At 44.0% G+C, this 15045-nt stretch overlaps 3 protein-coding genes across 4 annotated transcripts; 2 read left to right on the top strand and 1 right to left on the bottom strand.

The window, feature by feature from the left end:
* Nucleotides 1-221: 221 nt before the first annotated feature.
* On the top strand, nt 222-6113 carry meiob (meiosis specific with OB-fold). Of its 2 annotated transcripts, none has more exons than XM_047609791.1 (14): nt 222-270; nt 553-680; nt 910-967; nt 1159-1290; nt 1488-1560; nt 1707-1902; nt 3505-3605; nt 3832-3884; nt 4072-4155; nt 4334-4426; nt 5068-5212; nt 5289-5475; nt 5562-5648; nt 5744-6113. In XM_047609791.1, exons 2-14 carry the CDS (start codon nt 618-620, stop codon nt 5849-5851), a joined length of 1380 nt encoding a protein of 459 aa, XP_047465747.1. In that variant the 5' UTR covers nt 222-270; nt 553-617; the 3' UTR covers nt 5852-6113. The 2 variants fall into 2 exon arrangements, with proteins under 2 accessions (XP_047465747.1, XP_047465746.1); XM_047609790.1 differs by having other exon boundaries at nt 4060-4155.
* Nucleotides 6114-6293: 180 nt separating this feature from the next.
* On the top strand, nt 6294-9439 carry mlst8 (MTOR associated protein, LST8 homolog (S. cerevisiae)). Its single transcript, XM_047609792.1, has 9 exons — nt 6294-6395; nt 6648-6799; nt 6963-7014; nt 7100-7262; nt 7346-7421; nt 7556-7708; nt 7828-7952; nt 8072-8235; nt 8564-9439. The coding sequence occupies exons 2-9, from the start codon at nt 6671-6673 to the stop codon at nt 8680-8682; spliced, it is 981 nt and encodes a 326-aa protein (XP_047465748.1). The 5' UTR covers nt 6294-6395; nt 6648-6670; the 3' UTR covers nt 8683-9439.
* A 4-nt stretch (nt 9440-9443) lies between these two features.
* On the bottom strand, nt 9444-14364 carry bricd5 (BRICHOS domain containing 5). Its single transcript, XM_047609793.1, has 6 exons — nt 14172-14364; nt 13209-13346; nt 12959-13108; nt 12764-12871; nt 11187-11337; nt 9444-9954 (listed from the first exon to the last, which is right to left on the bottom strand). The coding sequence occupies exons 1-6, from the start codon at nt 14223-14225 to the stop codon at nt 9860-9862; spliced, it is 696 nt and encodes a 231-aa protein (XP_047465749.1). The 5' UTR covers nt 14226-14364; the 3' UTR covers nt 9444-9859.
* Nucleotides 14365-15045: the final 681 nt, after the last annotated feature.

Raw genomic sequence — 15045 nt, 5'->3', positions numbered from 1 at the left:
GTATGTGTTCAGGTGCTTCTCCTAATTTTTTGTCTCCATGGTATAACACCATCTTACTGCTTGTTGTGCTATAAGAATAATAAGGGAAAGATAATTCCTCATAAGTCATATTTGGTGGAAGTTTTTATTATTATTATTATTATTATTTATTTTAATTTGCGTTGTTAATTTGCCACAGTTGGGACAATGCGTCAGCGCTTAATCTTCAAATTTCCGACACTATTAAAAGCAACATCTCTTAGCAACGGTGATGAGAAGAGGCCTAGCTAGGTAAAATAAATAAATAACGATTTAAAACTAATTCAAATAGTGGTATGTTTCACGCATAACTGAGCTTAGGCCGTTTTAGTCAAACTTGCCTTTAAAATATCGAATGAAGTTACTCAATTAGTTAGCGACTTACTCTTGGTTTTAGCTAATTAAGTTGTCTGTTAGCTAATGTCTGGTAATAGCTAACTAATGCTGGGAAGTCGGAAATACATATTAGATAAGTTTTATTACGGTGGGATTCATGTTAACTATGACTGTTGTTTGTTTTACCTCACTTTACAGAGTCTCTAGATGTGATACAAATTGGACTGGACTGGCATAAACCAAAAAAGTTAATAAATAAGTACATGAAAATGTTTGCTCAGGCCTTCGTTGCCATCTCCGAGCTACATCCCAACTTCACTCATCCAGTAAGTTCAGATCATTTCCAGCCAATTGCTGTTTCATCTAATGTAGATTTCGTCTTGCTTTAACCCTGAGAACAAAACCGTCCTCCAATATCAGGGGATATTTTCTTCATTTGTAGTTGGGCACGGATGGAACAGGGTGTATTATCAGGCCTGAGACAGTTGTAAACCGTGTCTAATTTAAAATCCTCATATGCCGTGCAGTACTCATTGTCCTTGTGATGTGTTTCAGAAGGTGGCTGGGATTGTCATTGGAAAAAGTGATGTCAGAAGCTTCCCTGACAGAAAGAGTTAGTAGAAATCTCTTTTGTCGGTGGCCTTTTATACTATTACAAATTAAGCGCATCTGCCCTCGTTGTGCCTCAGTGTGTTGTGCAGCAGCGCCCTCTGTTGGTGATCATTTTTAGAGCTTTCCTGTCTCCTGTTTCCTCAACCTTTGAGCTGCATCACTAAACAAACGTCCTAAATGTCTGGATTTCAGACAGCGGTGTGGACAGATTCACTTTTGGCTTCACCATTAAGGACTCACCTGATTTCTTCATTAATGTGACCGCCTGGGGAAACGATGGGCATGTCAACGGGCTCGCCAGCAGCTTCAGCGTTGGAGACTGTGGTGAGGAAGACTCTGTCAGGGTTCCCACAATTTTATTCGTGAAGTGCCACAATAGTGACACAAATGTAATACATTTATTTAAAATAAAATACCGTGCAGCCATGACATTTTCTAGTACCTTTAAATCTTTAAATCGCTGGAAGAAATGTACACAATGAAATATCAGTGATAAGAATTGTTTCTGATTATTTTTCCAGTCACAATTGAAAATCCTTTAGTTACCAACAAAGACCTAGAGAAAGGAGACAAGTTCTGCCCTACAACACCGAGGTAATTTACACTTGCTTTTAGACGGATGGAAGAAATGGATGCAACCCCTATGTGATTCTGTGTATTATGTGATGTAACAGTGTGCAATGCATAATGATGGTGTCAAATGACTCCCTTGTTTAAAAGTCGTGTACCTGCTGCCTCAGCAACTACAGGCTGCTGGTGACGGAGGCTCATTCCCGGGTGTCTCTGTGCGCTGACATGGACGTCATTGACAGGCTGCTGCCGCTGCTTCACCTGCCTGTCAAGGACTCCAGAGACTTCTACTCCCTGGGAGACATAGTGGCCAACGGGCAAAAGCTGGATGGATCCGTGATTAATATACTGGCTGCAGTGAAATTGGTAGGGATTATTAAGGCCACAGTCTCTGTATTAAACAGCGTTAGAAGGAAAGTTCATCTTAGAATACAGGTTTTAAGCCTTTTTTAATCCACATGGAATCTGCTTTTGCTGACTGAGGAGATCGGGGCTGATGAGAACTAGTCTGAGAACAACGCTTGCAGTTAAGAGTCGTGAAGTAATAGTTCAACAAATTGGAAAATACAATTACTTCTTCTCCTGGCAAGAGACTGAGGAAAATATCAGCGTAACTTAGGTGTCCGTACGGTTTGTTAGATGTCAAGATCTGACTCTGTCCCGAGCAAATAAAAACTGGCCACCTGCAAATTTAAAACCCATTTAAAACCCGCTGAGGTTTTTTAGTCAGTACAAAAAGGAAAAAAAAGGACGTTAGCGTGAGTGTTTTCCAGCCAGTGTGACATTTAACAGTTATTGGGATTCAGCAGTTCTGAATTTCGTGTAAAAGATGAATGTGTAGTTGCAGCACATGGAGTTAATATTAAGAAAGAAATATCCACAGATCAATCAAAATGTGATGTGTAACGATACAACAGAAAATTTAAATCTGGTGGTGTGTGCAGTTCATGTGCTAGTAAAAGGTAGCATTTGTCATGTAATCTAACTCTCAGAGTGAAAGACATTAAACACATTTGCCAGAAGTTAAATGATTAAATTATTAAAAGCATCTAATATAAGCACATTATTTTCTGGTGTATACGTTTCCAAAGGTTTTCGTAGGAATTTCTATAGTTAAATTCATTAGCAGGAAACGAGTGGGGAAGGTAGTAAAAATAAATAATGATATAATGGTACGTTCATTCATTTATAGTATCGTTATAGGATCGACTGAGCCGTATAAAATAAAATGCTTTTAACCCGACTGAAATGATCTTTGCGGTCGAACAGTCATGATGTGAAACCCAATAGGAGTTCATTAATGAACCAATCATGGCTCGGGCTGGTTATTAAATTTGTAGGATATCATCATTTTTAAGAGGTGTTTTTCCAAACACGAATAAAATTGATAAACTCATTTTGAAACCGCAGTATATTTTCCAAATCCCCTCACGCGGGCGACAGTATGATGTTATTTTCTCCGCAGTTAGCTTCGGCTACGGTGGAAAATCGGTTGTTAATGTTTTCCAGAGCCGAAAAACAACATTAACAAGGCGGGAAGGGCTGCTAAAGAAGTGGTGTGATGTCACATCGTGAAAGTGGAAAAAAAAAAGCCCTGGAAGCCGTCGGCGACGCGGCGAAGAGAAGGCCGATAAGCACGAAGTTGGACGTTTTGGACAATGGCTCTGGATGCAGAACAAACACCGCGTCTGCTGAGGCAACTTTGAAAACCAAATATACCCGAGCTTTCTAAATTTACCCAATTCATATCTTATAAATTTCTAAATGGACTCCAGCGCGTCTGTTTAGACTGTGTGGTTTCATGGTGAAAGCTCGTTGCTGGCTTGGAACGTGGCGGCTCTCCATAAAGACCCGCTGTAGAGTTCACGGGGAGGCCAGACCTACCCCGCTCTGAACGCCTCCGTGTTTTGTGACATGAAGGGATGATGCTGCGATAGTGGCTTCACATGACTCTGTTTACATTTTCAGATCGGCGAGACGAAGCATTTCACCACTTCAGACGGACGCAAAGGGCAGAGGCTGGAAGCGAAGCTCTTTGATGACTTTATCTCCTCCTTCCCCCTCGTCTGGTGGGTCGCGCTCCTTCGTTCGTTTGGAAGCGGAATAAAGATTTATTACATTTGTTGCTTTTTGCGCCATTTTCCATCTTATTGCCTCTTGGATCGCGTGTCTTTAAGTTACCGCAAATTCACTTTGGTGACACGGAGCTTCGAATTAACCCGCTGAAGTGCATGTGTGTTTGATTTTCGCTGTGCTCTCACCCGAGTGACTCCCTGACCTCTGTCTCACTCACAGCTGGGACGTAGAGGCCATCCAGCTCGTGCAGGCTTTGGTTCCGAGGGAGACGGGTGGGTTAGCAGCTGCTGCTCATTCTCAGTCACAAAACGAATCTTGAATCAACTGTTATTCCTGCCTGTCAAGTCCCATTAACATAGGGTACAGGAGAGGAACACGGCCGAGGATATCTGAGAAGCGACTGCATGTTTATGTGTGCGATAACTTGATGTTGCTCTTCATTCGAAGTGCTCTTCATAGCCGACGCAAAGATCAGCTTTGACAGCTTTCGCAGCGGCATGGTAGCAACCGTTAACTCCAAAAGCATCATCACTGTCAACCCTGGTAAGAGATCACAGCAGCATTTACTAAAAAAAACACAGACTGTGATAGACGTCTGTTGTGCAGCTAATCAAAAACTTTTAGGATTTAGTCTCTGTGCACACGTATCACCCTCCTGCTTTTTGAGTACAATATTTACAGTGAGGGATACATTTCAACGTCAGTCTCGATTTGTTCCCAGACACCAGGGAGGCCAGCGCGCTGTTCAGGTACGCCAAGGAGATGTCAGAGTCTGGAGCGCTGGATCAAGATGAGATGGCAGAGGATATGTCTGGTAGGTCGGGATGAAGTTTTAGCACAATTAAATAGTGTTGCACCTTAAAAGTCCTTTGAATTTGACTCATTGTCAGTGTGATATTCTCTTCTTTAACTCTTTCTTCTATCAACTAGTTCTTCTTGGAGCATACAGCAAAGCACTGAAATACATTTCACCCCTCGTCCACGTAGCTTCTTAAGTTCTGAATGGCTGGTAGGGAGCTTTTATAAGGAACATCTAAGAAGATAAGCCCTGTCCTGTTTGCTCACAATTAGTGGCTAGAAACTCCAGACTCAAGGTGAAACTCAGTTATAAGTGGCTCATAAGTGGCACAGATGTTCTGATATAAAAACCTAAACCGGTCATTTAGATTGAAAGAAGCTGCTTGGACGAGCGGTGAAACATCTAGTTGCCTTTGTTTTTTGGATAACGGAGAATCTTCAGACAAATGTTGTGTTTGTCAATCTGTATATTTTCTGTGCACATCTCAAACTATCAACATGTTGATCCTGTTAACAACTACAGTTAGTTATTGCTGTGGCCTAGACCTCCATTATCCTACTACAGTTGTTACTGTGTTTGTTATCGGGGTTGTTGGCAACAATATAATACATACAAATGATCAGATAAGAGATCTCTTCTATTTTCTGTCTCTGCAGTGGATTCCATCTCTGACGTGTTCACGGTGAGCCAGCTGAAACAGAAGGCCCACGAGTGTCCTGAGGTTTTCTTTGGCATCACATACAGCTTCATCTCCAAGCTCGACCTGGACTCCTCCGTCTCAAAGGTCGTCAGGACGCGCTGGTGAGTTCGTGTTCACACTCAAAGAGTTCGTGGATTGTACAGGTGGCTTGTATGTCCATCTTCTCTTGTGTCTCAGCTCCAGGTGTAAGTTCCTGCTGACCGAAGACGTGCTGAGCTGCACCAACCAGCTGTGTCCGGGGAGGGATCAGCCTTTTACGGCCACCGTGGGCTTCGACCTTCTGGTGGACTTCACCGACCACACGGGCACCCTGCAAGCCTGCAGCCTCAGAAGCCCAGTGGCTGAAAAGACACTTGGCTGCACGGTGAGTACCACTTCACAGAGGCATGATTAGTCCTCCTCAGTTCTAAATGTATTATACCTACTGTTTATTATATTTCTGCACATCAGACAGAGGAGTTTACCAGTTTGACCGACGACGAGCGGACTGCAATGAAGTGGAAACTACTTCTGGAGAGATGCAAGATTTATGTGAAGGTACTGTAGGTTTTGATTTTGATTTTGATTTTTAAAGGGCTACCTATAAACAAACAAACAAACAAACAAACCACGTGTCATATGTGATGTTGTAGATCCTCCCTTCTACTAAGACAAAGGCTGGGGTGCGGGGAGTGATCCTAGCCTGCTCAGTGGCAGATCCAGGAGAGGTGAAACAGCACATGTCTGCCCTGCTGCACTGACTGTGATCAGCACACAGACCGACGGAGAGCAAAGAGACCAAGGAGTTACAGTTGTCTGTTTAACCTGTTGTTTAGCACAAAGTGTTCTGACTGAGACGTTTAAAGGGACATTAGACACTCATTATTATAGGCTCTGGTGTTGCATAGATTAATTGTTATTAATACTAAATGTGAATTATTTATATTTATTGTATATGTTTATTTATTCTATTTATCCAAATGTATTTTATTCAAAATTGTGTTCAAATAAATGTATTCTGTATATATTGTGCTTTGAATACATCCACCTTTATAACACATACAAATGTTTTTATGAAATATTATGAATATATAGATATATTTTCCTCTATTTCTAAATCTTCTCTCTCAGTCTCACAATGAATTTGAAGCCACCAGTGTAGTTTATCCTGTTAAAATGAAGCGGGTCAGTAGGTGGCGGTGTTTTGCTAATTATCCAAACGGAACTTTTGACAAACCATTGTAAGTTCCTACCGGACACTTTAGGCAGACGTACTGATTTGCCGTGAACTTCCAACAACCGAAGGTAATGTAAACACACACATTTCCTCTATTAGCGTAATTTGTTAGAAGCACTAGTCGTGTTACATTCACTGTACCTGTTGTTATTTTAAGTACATACGTCAACAGTTTGAATTGTACAGCACTTGAGATTAGCTAGCTTGTTATGCTAACGTTAGCCTGGAGGTTAAAGTTTGTTCTTGCCTTGTTAACATGAAGCAGGTGATATATACATATATATTTTTCTTTTGTAATTTCCTCACACATTTCTCTGCAGTGTCTACCTCGCTGTAAGCCAACATGAACGTGAACCAGGGGACGGTGGGAAGCGACCCGGTCATTCTGGCCACGGCTGGATACGACCACACTGTCCGCTTCTGGCAGGCCCACAGCGGGATCTGCACCAGGACAGTCCAGCACCAGGACTCTGTATCCTTACTGACCGAGAGTCACTGGGCTGTGACACAAAGAACCTGAGACACAATATATCTATTCTGTGATATTCAGATGCTAACAGTCCCCCAATGTCTCAACAAAATTAGTGTCTTTTCTGGTATAGAGGAAAATAATCTTTCTTAACACTTACCTCCAGCAAGTAAACTCACTCGAGGTCACACCTGACAGAAGTATGATTGCAGCTGCAGGTTGGTTAAGATTTTCCATGTTGTTCTTCTTCATTATATTATTGCTTCTATATTTCCCAATAATTTTTTTTTTTTTTTTGTTAAGGTTATCAACACATCCGCATGTACGACCTGAACTCCAACAACCCGAACCCTGTGATCAACTACGATGGAGTCAGCAAAAACATCACATCGGTGGGCTTCCATGAAGACGGACGCTGGATGTACACAGGGGGAGAAGACTGCATGGCGCGCATATGGGACCTGAGGTACCACGAGGCAAGCCTAGTATCCTTCAGCGTATTTGTCTGGTGATCAGCAAAATAAAGTGGTGTCCCTGCTCCTCTTACAGGTCAAGAAATCTACAGTGTCAGAGGATCTTCCAAGTGAATGCTCCAATAAACTGCGTGTGTTTACATCCCAACCAGGTGAGACATCAAATATACATGGAACCATATTACAAGATATGATGGTAGTCTGAGATATAGTTATTATAGGCCATTATCTTCCCTACAACCTAGAACATCTAGAGTGACAGCTCTATCTGTTTTGTGTTTTTCAGGCAGAGCTGATTGTTGGGGACCAGAGCGGAGTGATCCATATCTGGGATCTGAAGACTGACCACAACGAGCAGCTGATTCCCGAGCCAGAGGTCTCAGTCAACTCCGTCCACATCGACCCAGACGCCAGCTACATGGCGGCAGTCAATAGCTCGGTCAGTGCCCGCCCAAACAGTCTGTAAAGAGTCGGAGAACATGTGTAGTGCAGGTTAATGAATAAAACATGGAGGTGTTGTGTTATTGACAAACACTCATTAGTTCGTCTCCTTTACAGGGAAACTGTTATGTGTGGAACCTCGCTGGAGGCATGGGTGATGAAGTGACTCAGCTCATTCCAAAGACCAAGATCCCCGCACACAAACGCTACTCCCTCCGCTGCAAGTTCAGCCCCGACTCTACGTGAGTGCCGTCTTCCTCTCCGTCCGCTGAGGCGCCGCCGTGCGCGGAAAGCCTCTTTGGATTTCAGGATGTATTAACTCGGTTAAAATGTACTTTTCTGCTCTGATTTTCTGCTCCAGACTGTTGGCCACCTGCTCCGCAGATCAGACCTGCAAGATCTGGAGGACGTCCAATTTCTCTCTGATGACAGAGCTGAGCATAAAGAGCAACAATCCCGGAGAGACGTCTAGAGGCTGGATGTGGGACTGTGCTTTCTCTGGAGACTCTCAGTATATTGTTACAGGTCTGTACAAAGGATATCACTCTAGTGGGACATCAATTCATTTCCTTTTTTTTTTTTTTTTTTTTGCGAAGTTATTGCTATGAAGAATTGGGTTTGTAAAGGTAGTAGGTAGATGGTGCCCATACACATCTACAATTGTGAAGTTGTCCTCATTCATCACAGTAATCATGCATACTAACACACATATTACCACACTGAAAGTTTAGATAATAAAATGCAAAACAGACACCGACACTGTTTTTTTTTATTATTCTAATTTGTGCAGGATTAGCCATTAATTTGAGTTTAATTTAAGGTCAAGATTTTTAATTTTTTTATGTGTTCACAGCGTCCTCGGACAACCTGGCTCGCCTCTGGTGCGTGGAGACCGGCGAGATCAAGAGGGAGTACAGCGGCCACCAGAAGGCCGTGGTGTGCCTGGCCTTCAACGACAGCGTGCTCGGCTGAGGAGGAGGAGGAAGTGGACTAAAAAGATGTCGCAACAGGTGGCGGCGGGCAGCGGTTGTTGCAGACATGAGACCAGACTTTTGGAGGGTGTGACTCAATTCCCTGAGGGTTCGCATTTGTGCCGGTGTCAGTGGAAATTATTTAAAAATGGTCGTCTGGGAAAACCACAGGCTTGTGCGAGGACATGACAGTTTCCAGGAGGTATGCGAAACATAACAAAATATAAATTCAAAAAGTAAAAAGATTTTCAGTTTATGTGAAGTCACTACATTTCCTATAGCTGCAGCTTCATATTAAAAGCATTTACCTGGCAATACAAAGGTTGACTTTTATTGTGAAGTAGTGTTTTGTCAGTGAGCTTAGCACTTGCTGCAAAGGATCATCAAAAATGCGTCTAGAAAACAAGAAACTGTTCTTTTTTTGACTCCAGATCAGCCAGCGATTAGATGAAGAGCTGAACACCTACAGCTTCTATCAGAACAGTTTCTCATTTCTTAGATGGATTCAAATCTGTTTTTACTAATATTTACTGCATCAGAAGGACCACGTTATTTTGTTATCTTTGTTCTTGCCTGTGCCATAGCACCGATTCGTCTTGTTTTCTCCAGTTTGTGCATTATATACTCTTTATTTTAACTTAAGTTCCAAGTTGTGCTGTTCTTAATAATCAAGTGTGGTTTAGGAAATGTTGAAAATAAGTGTCAAGTCTTTTCCTGCCACCTTCTTTTCATACTAATGAAGAATTGTGCAAAAAATCCCCCCAGTATCGACGTTGTCTTTTATTGGACAGATCAAACACATTGCAACAGGAGCGGTTACACGTAATTACACTGCAGCAGGTAATAGGAAATACAGTTAGAGGCATGTACAAAAAAAAAAATCTGTCAAGTGCGACGGCAGAGAGGGTATTACACATGAAGAGAGCGATGATGGGGATTTGGCGATAACCACGACAGCCTGTCTCCATCTCTTCTCTCTCGGAAGGATGGAAATTGACTGGGAGCGTTGGCTGCTTCACCGGTTTACCGGCGACTGCACGGCACAAAGGGAACAGTCAAAGCGGACTTTTGTTCTTGTTCTTGTACTTTTTTTTTTTTTTTCTCGAAGTGGGACCAAAAAAAAGGGCAACTTTGTGTCCCTGATCTTTAGCTGGGAGGAGGACACAGAGAATGCAGAGTCACTCGGGCAGGTAGTAGAAACACACGGACACGCAGATGTTGCTGGGAAAGCAGATGTCGATGCAGAAGTAGACCAGCCTCTGTTTGCCTGGGCCTGAGACGGAGACAGCAGAGACAAAGCTTTTGATAAGATAAAGACTTCCAAGAGAGTCAAAGTGGAAGATCACCAGAATGGAGACAGTAACATTGTAGTTTTACTCTAAATTTCAAGAATAAATACAGGTGTGAGTAATTTGTGTTAGTTTGGAGAAATTAATAGTGAATCATTCAAGAAACGTCTTTTAAACGTATCTGCGTGTTTTATAAATGAAAGACCAGCTATGGATTAAACCGGAGCTGTGTTTGATATTTACACAGTTTATTCTGAATGCCTTTGTGGCCAGAATCCCATGGACACTGTTGAGCACATAATGTTACTTCATATCGCGATGTACTGCAGTGGAAAGGTCACAGTGTGTCACAGATGAGTTTCAAATGTCTCCTCGTACAAGCTTTGGCTACTAAGATACAAGGATGCAAGGATTTGCTGTGGTTATTTGTTATTTAAAATGTACATTTTTGGGGGTTTTAAGGCTGTTGGTCAAACCTAAATAGTTTGAAATGATTGGCTCTGGGCAAAGTAGAATGGATGTTTATACACAGTTGTCTGCTATGTAATGGACAAAACAATAAAATCAAGGATATAATCATAGGATTACTTTACTTGCTGTCTGACTACAGGTTTGGAGTTTGGGTGAAGGATTCTTTGGTTCTATAAGGTACCATTTCAGAAATCAATGTTTAAGCTAAAACCTGTTTTCCTTAGCTGTTAGATCAAGACCTAATCCACATATTTTATGATAATTTATACAAACCGGAGAGAAGTTCTTACTTTCCTAAGACACTGAGCCCACTTCCCTTTAATTCCTCCTGAAAATATAAATCATTGAAGACAAGTTAATTTGTTTAATTAAAATAAATGAATAAATGGATGGAATTGGATGGAAGTCAAGAGTATTTTTGTTTGGGACTACTTTCAGCTGCAGATTAATACACATTAGTGACAATCATAGGTCCCTTGGTGGGGGGTTGAGGAGTATTGTTGATGCACTATTTAGTGCCTTTATATCTTTTAGGAATTAGGTTACAAAATATGCCAAAATGTCTGGGGTCCCCTTCTATAAAGTTTTCTTTCCACAACTGTTCCATGCTTGCTGGAGTTTGGAAGACGGTGAAATAAGATATCCAGAAGTGTTCTTTAACTTGACAAACATTACTTATGACCAGGACTTTCTCCTGACGCTTTCCTCCACGTGATATTTGATGCCAAAGCACTTGTCCTCTCACCCTCGGCCCTCCTGGTCCAGTGGAAGGATCTGTCCCGACACAGAGCCTGGAGGGGTTCCTCCAGCGACGATGAGTTCACCTGACTGGCTGCCAGCACTCCCAGGAACTCGGTCTGCCTCTGGGTCCCATTCCCGAGCAGCTGAATCTGGCTCTGCTCGGGACAGTATCACAGAGTATCAGTATCCACAACAAGAAGTGTATTTCCTGTTAAAAAGAATGGAAACCCCAGGGCTGGAGCGTCTTTTGACAAGAGTGAGGAATCATGTTCAGCTAATAAAGGGTCCACTGGGTCTCCAGATACCCAATGAAAAAACTAGACTCCATTGACAAAAACAGCGATAGTGTCTTTGACGCACTGTTTGCATTAAAACACAAGTCACACGTTAGAAAACTGGAATCTACTGTGGTCTTTTCCCAGCCAGCTGGATCTTGCTGTATCCCAACATCAGTACCCACAGCAAGACTTTCATCTTGAAAAGAACTCCAGATCTGTCGCGTTTCTTAACAATCGTGAGGAATCGTGGAAGACATGCCGAATAAAACCATGATGGAAACTAAAGTCTTAGCCTGATATCTCCACGATGAGGTCACATCTGCGCTCTTGTTTGTCACAAAGACCATGTGTAATTGCCCCACTTACACTTCTGATTGGCTCTGATAGTGAACCACTTAACGTACCGTTGCGTTCGGGCGGATCGCGTAACAACCAGGTTTTCCTCAGCTGCGAAAGACCAAGGAGATCATTGTGCCTTAACACAGGCCGAGCACATTTACTATCGGATATTAAACGACCACACAGCAGCAGCTCGGTCTGAATACAGAGGAGCTGTGTCAGGACATGCGACACCGCAAGCTACTGATGCGTGGAAACGGGAGTATTGCCCAAAAAGATGATAAGCGCCACAAACGGAGCTCCTTCTCGGATTACACGTGAGGCTCTATATCTCACCTCTGGTCTCTGTTTGACCACAGTGAGGGCCATTCTTCTGCTCATACTTGATTGAAGCATGATTAAGAATCGGATAATGCGCCACACACGTCACATGTGAGGGATCAGGTCAGTATTTGCGAACAAGCGGACACACACACAGGCCCTTTTAACGCATCAACCTGTATTTTAATCCAATAGAAGCGTCTTAAAAGCTAAAAAGCCATCACACAGAGTGGCCATTGTGCCCGGTCCAGGGCTCAGGCTCGCTGCGTAGCCTCCTGTAAAAAGATCCTGGGCACGGTGTGGGGGCTGGAGGGATCAGATGTGCCGAGGAATTCAGCATGAGAGGGAGACTATGAGGCTCTTCAAGGCCCTGTGCGCTTCACCTCTCTCTTTGTACGGGGTGGCCAGGAAGTCATGCAAAGCGTATGAAACCCAGCAGGTCCTGGCTCACTGGTGCAGTGCATCGGGGATAAGGCTACGGGTCAGAAATGCCACTTTGGGCATTAGCGAGGCTACGGCTTTAGAATCTCCTGGCAGGGCTGAAAGGGCAACTTCTCTTTTCCTCGATATGCCCGGATGAGTTTTGTTGTGCCGTACAATACAATAAGGGCCGCTCAGTTCTCACGCCCCGAGATGTCAGTACCTTGAGGTTGGACTCGTGGAGGAGGGAGTTCACGTTGTCATAGTCCGACTGCTCCATCTTTTGTAGGAAGCAGCTCTCCTGGCCGTCAGGTTTGTAGCATATCAAACCCTGCAAGACAACACAACACAACAGACGCCTGACTATAAACCTGCAGAGTTTCCTACTTAGAGCTCATGAGAATTACCTCTTACATACGTGTTTTATATCAAAGAGCACGGTGGACGTCTGGTTTTCTTGTGAGGTCACAGAGTAGGTCACCAGGTCATTCTGTTGGTCCACGACGGCCGACTGGTTGAGCTGAACCCCAGCCTGATCTGGGACTGTGATTCTCACAATCTGTAAAGACTACAGATACAGATTCAGGGAAATCAACGTCTGCTCTAGCTCAAACACCAACAATCCACCGTGACAATAGAGAGGAGCTAGAGGTAGAAGCAGGTCGTACCTCTGTGCGGGGCCGAGGCAGTCCGAGGTACCCGGTCAAACCCAGAGCGACGACGACCAAGAGCAGGGAGGCTGAGACGCTGACCCAGAACGCCTTGTGTGGGAAGAGGGACCGGGGCGATGCGTCAGGACCCCCATCCTGAAAATATGTTTCCACGCACACGAAGCAGGGACAGACCACTTAGAGAGACAGTTCGGTTGTGTGAGTTCGGTGCTCACCCATCAGTGTATTATCACGCCCACGGTAACCAAAGCCACGACAAGGGTCGGTGGCACAAACAGATTTCAGGTCAGACAACTGTCTCCACTGGAGAACTGGAGCCGTCATATCAGTGATTTTGTCTACAGAGTCACCAGACCCCACTGGCAAAAACAGCAACTGAACGTCACAGAACATGGGAGCTCATGGCCCGTCGCTGTGCCAGTCATTTTATGCCATGGTGTTAGACTAGAGTCTGTGAAGTAAAATTTGTCTGGTGGCCGTGAAGAAGGTGGTTGATGGCCTCGGTTCATCATGAGAAAAGTCTGTCTCTAAAGCAGTGACCATGTTGTAAACGGACTTGAACTGATGTAGATCTTCTTGTCTTATAGGAATAAAGTACATTTTTCTTCTCATAGCTTCCTGATCCTCCTCTCTCTTAAAGACTTTTTGGTGTGTTGACCACCATACACTGTGCCATTACCTGACTTTGAATGACTATATCATACAAAAGACACCTAAAAGAAAAGGGCTCTTCCTTTAATTAGCCCGTAACGTATGGGATTCAAGCACCAAACTGATACAAGTCAATCAAATGTAAGTGACTGGCTGCTGAGAGGTGTATTTGAAGCTCTGCGTGGAAGACCCACTCAGTCACCCTGATGTTTCTGCCTGTTACTATCGCAAAAAGTGGCAGCTTCCTGTCTCGGTCTCTTTGCCAGCTGACGTGCAACCCTCCCCAAGTCGGTAGTTCCTGGCGCTTACCGTGCACTGAGCTTCCTCCAAGTGGCTCTCCGAACGCTGCCAGCACCTCACCATCCTGTGTCCCGTGACGGCTCCTCACTCGGTCTGCTCCCTTTCTCGTGGCTATCGGCATGGAGCTGTGGTCATGACCAGCGCTGGCTGAGGCTCACCTGACTGGCTTCTCTTTGTCCACACAGACCTCACAGACCCCCGCCTTCTTGTCCCCTCCCCTCCCACCCCCCTGTCCTGTCCCCCTCCCGAAACGGGGCCACACAAAACTCTCACCAAACTCAATTTTCAACTTTTGTCTTCCTGCAATTTCCTCCCCCTTTTATGTCTCCTCTGTCTAATGTGGCTTAATACACCTCTTTAACGTGATCCAGCTTTTCATTAGCCACCCCCCCTCCCTTCCTTCCCTTCCCCTCCTCACTCAAACTCAAACATATGCCCACACGAGAGGGACTGGCTGCACTCTGCCGTCCAGACAATGGACAAAGAGGTGAGGCAGGCGCAGCTTGGAAAGTCTCTCTCATCAGGTGAGAGGTGATACACTGGCCTGACCGCTGCCGCATCCAGCCCACGATGACAGACCAAGGTGACTTTAAGCACGGGACCCAGAGGGAAGTTAAAGCCACAGAAAGCCGGGGTAGATTTACTGAAAACGGTTTGTTTTTATTCTGAGTGTTGCTTTCATTTCTGGTTCTGGGAGACAGAAGGAATACTGTTCTTACGAGCAAATCTTCAAGACATTAGTGTCATTCTCTCACACATAAAAATGACATTGACAGAACAGAGAGGGACTGCATCCGTTGTATCTCAGTGCAGATATCAGCACATTTTGTCCCGCGTCTTAAAATACACAAAAAGAACACAGAAAGCTCAGGTCCGACCGTTA

This window comes from Mugil cephalus, chromosome 16 (genome assembly GCF_022458985.1).
Source record: "Mugil cephalus isolate CIBA_MC_2020 chromosome 16, CIBA_Mcephalus_1.1, whole genome shotgun sequence".
Taxonomy (NCBI): Eukaryota; Metazoa; Chordata; class Actinopteri; order Mugiliformes; family Mugilidae; genus Mugil; species Mugil cephalus.
The sequence above is the reverse complement of the archived record's forward strand: the minus strand, read 5'-3'. Positions and strand labels throughout refer to the sequence as shown.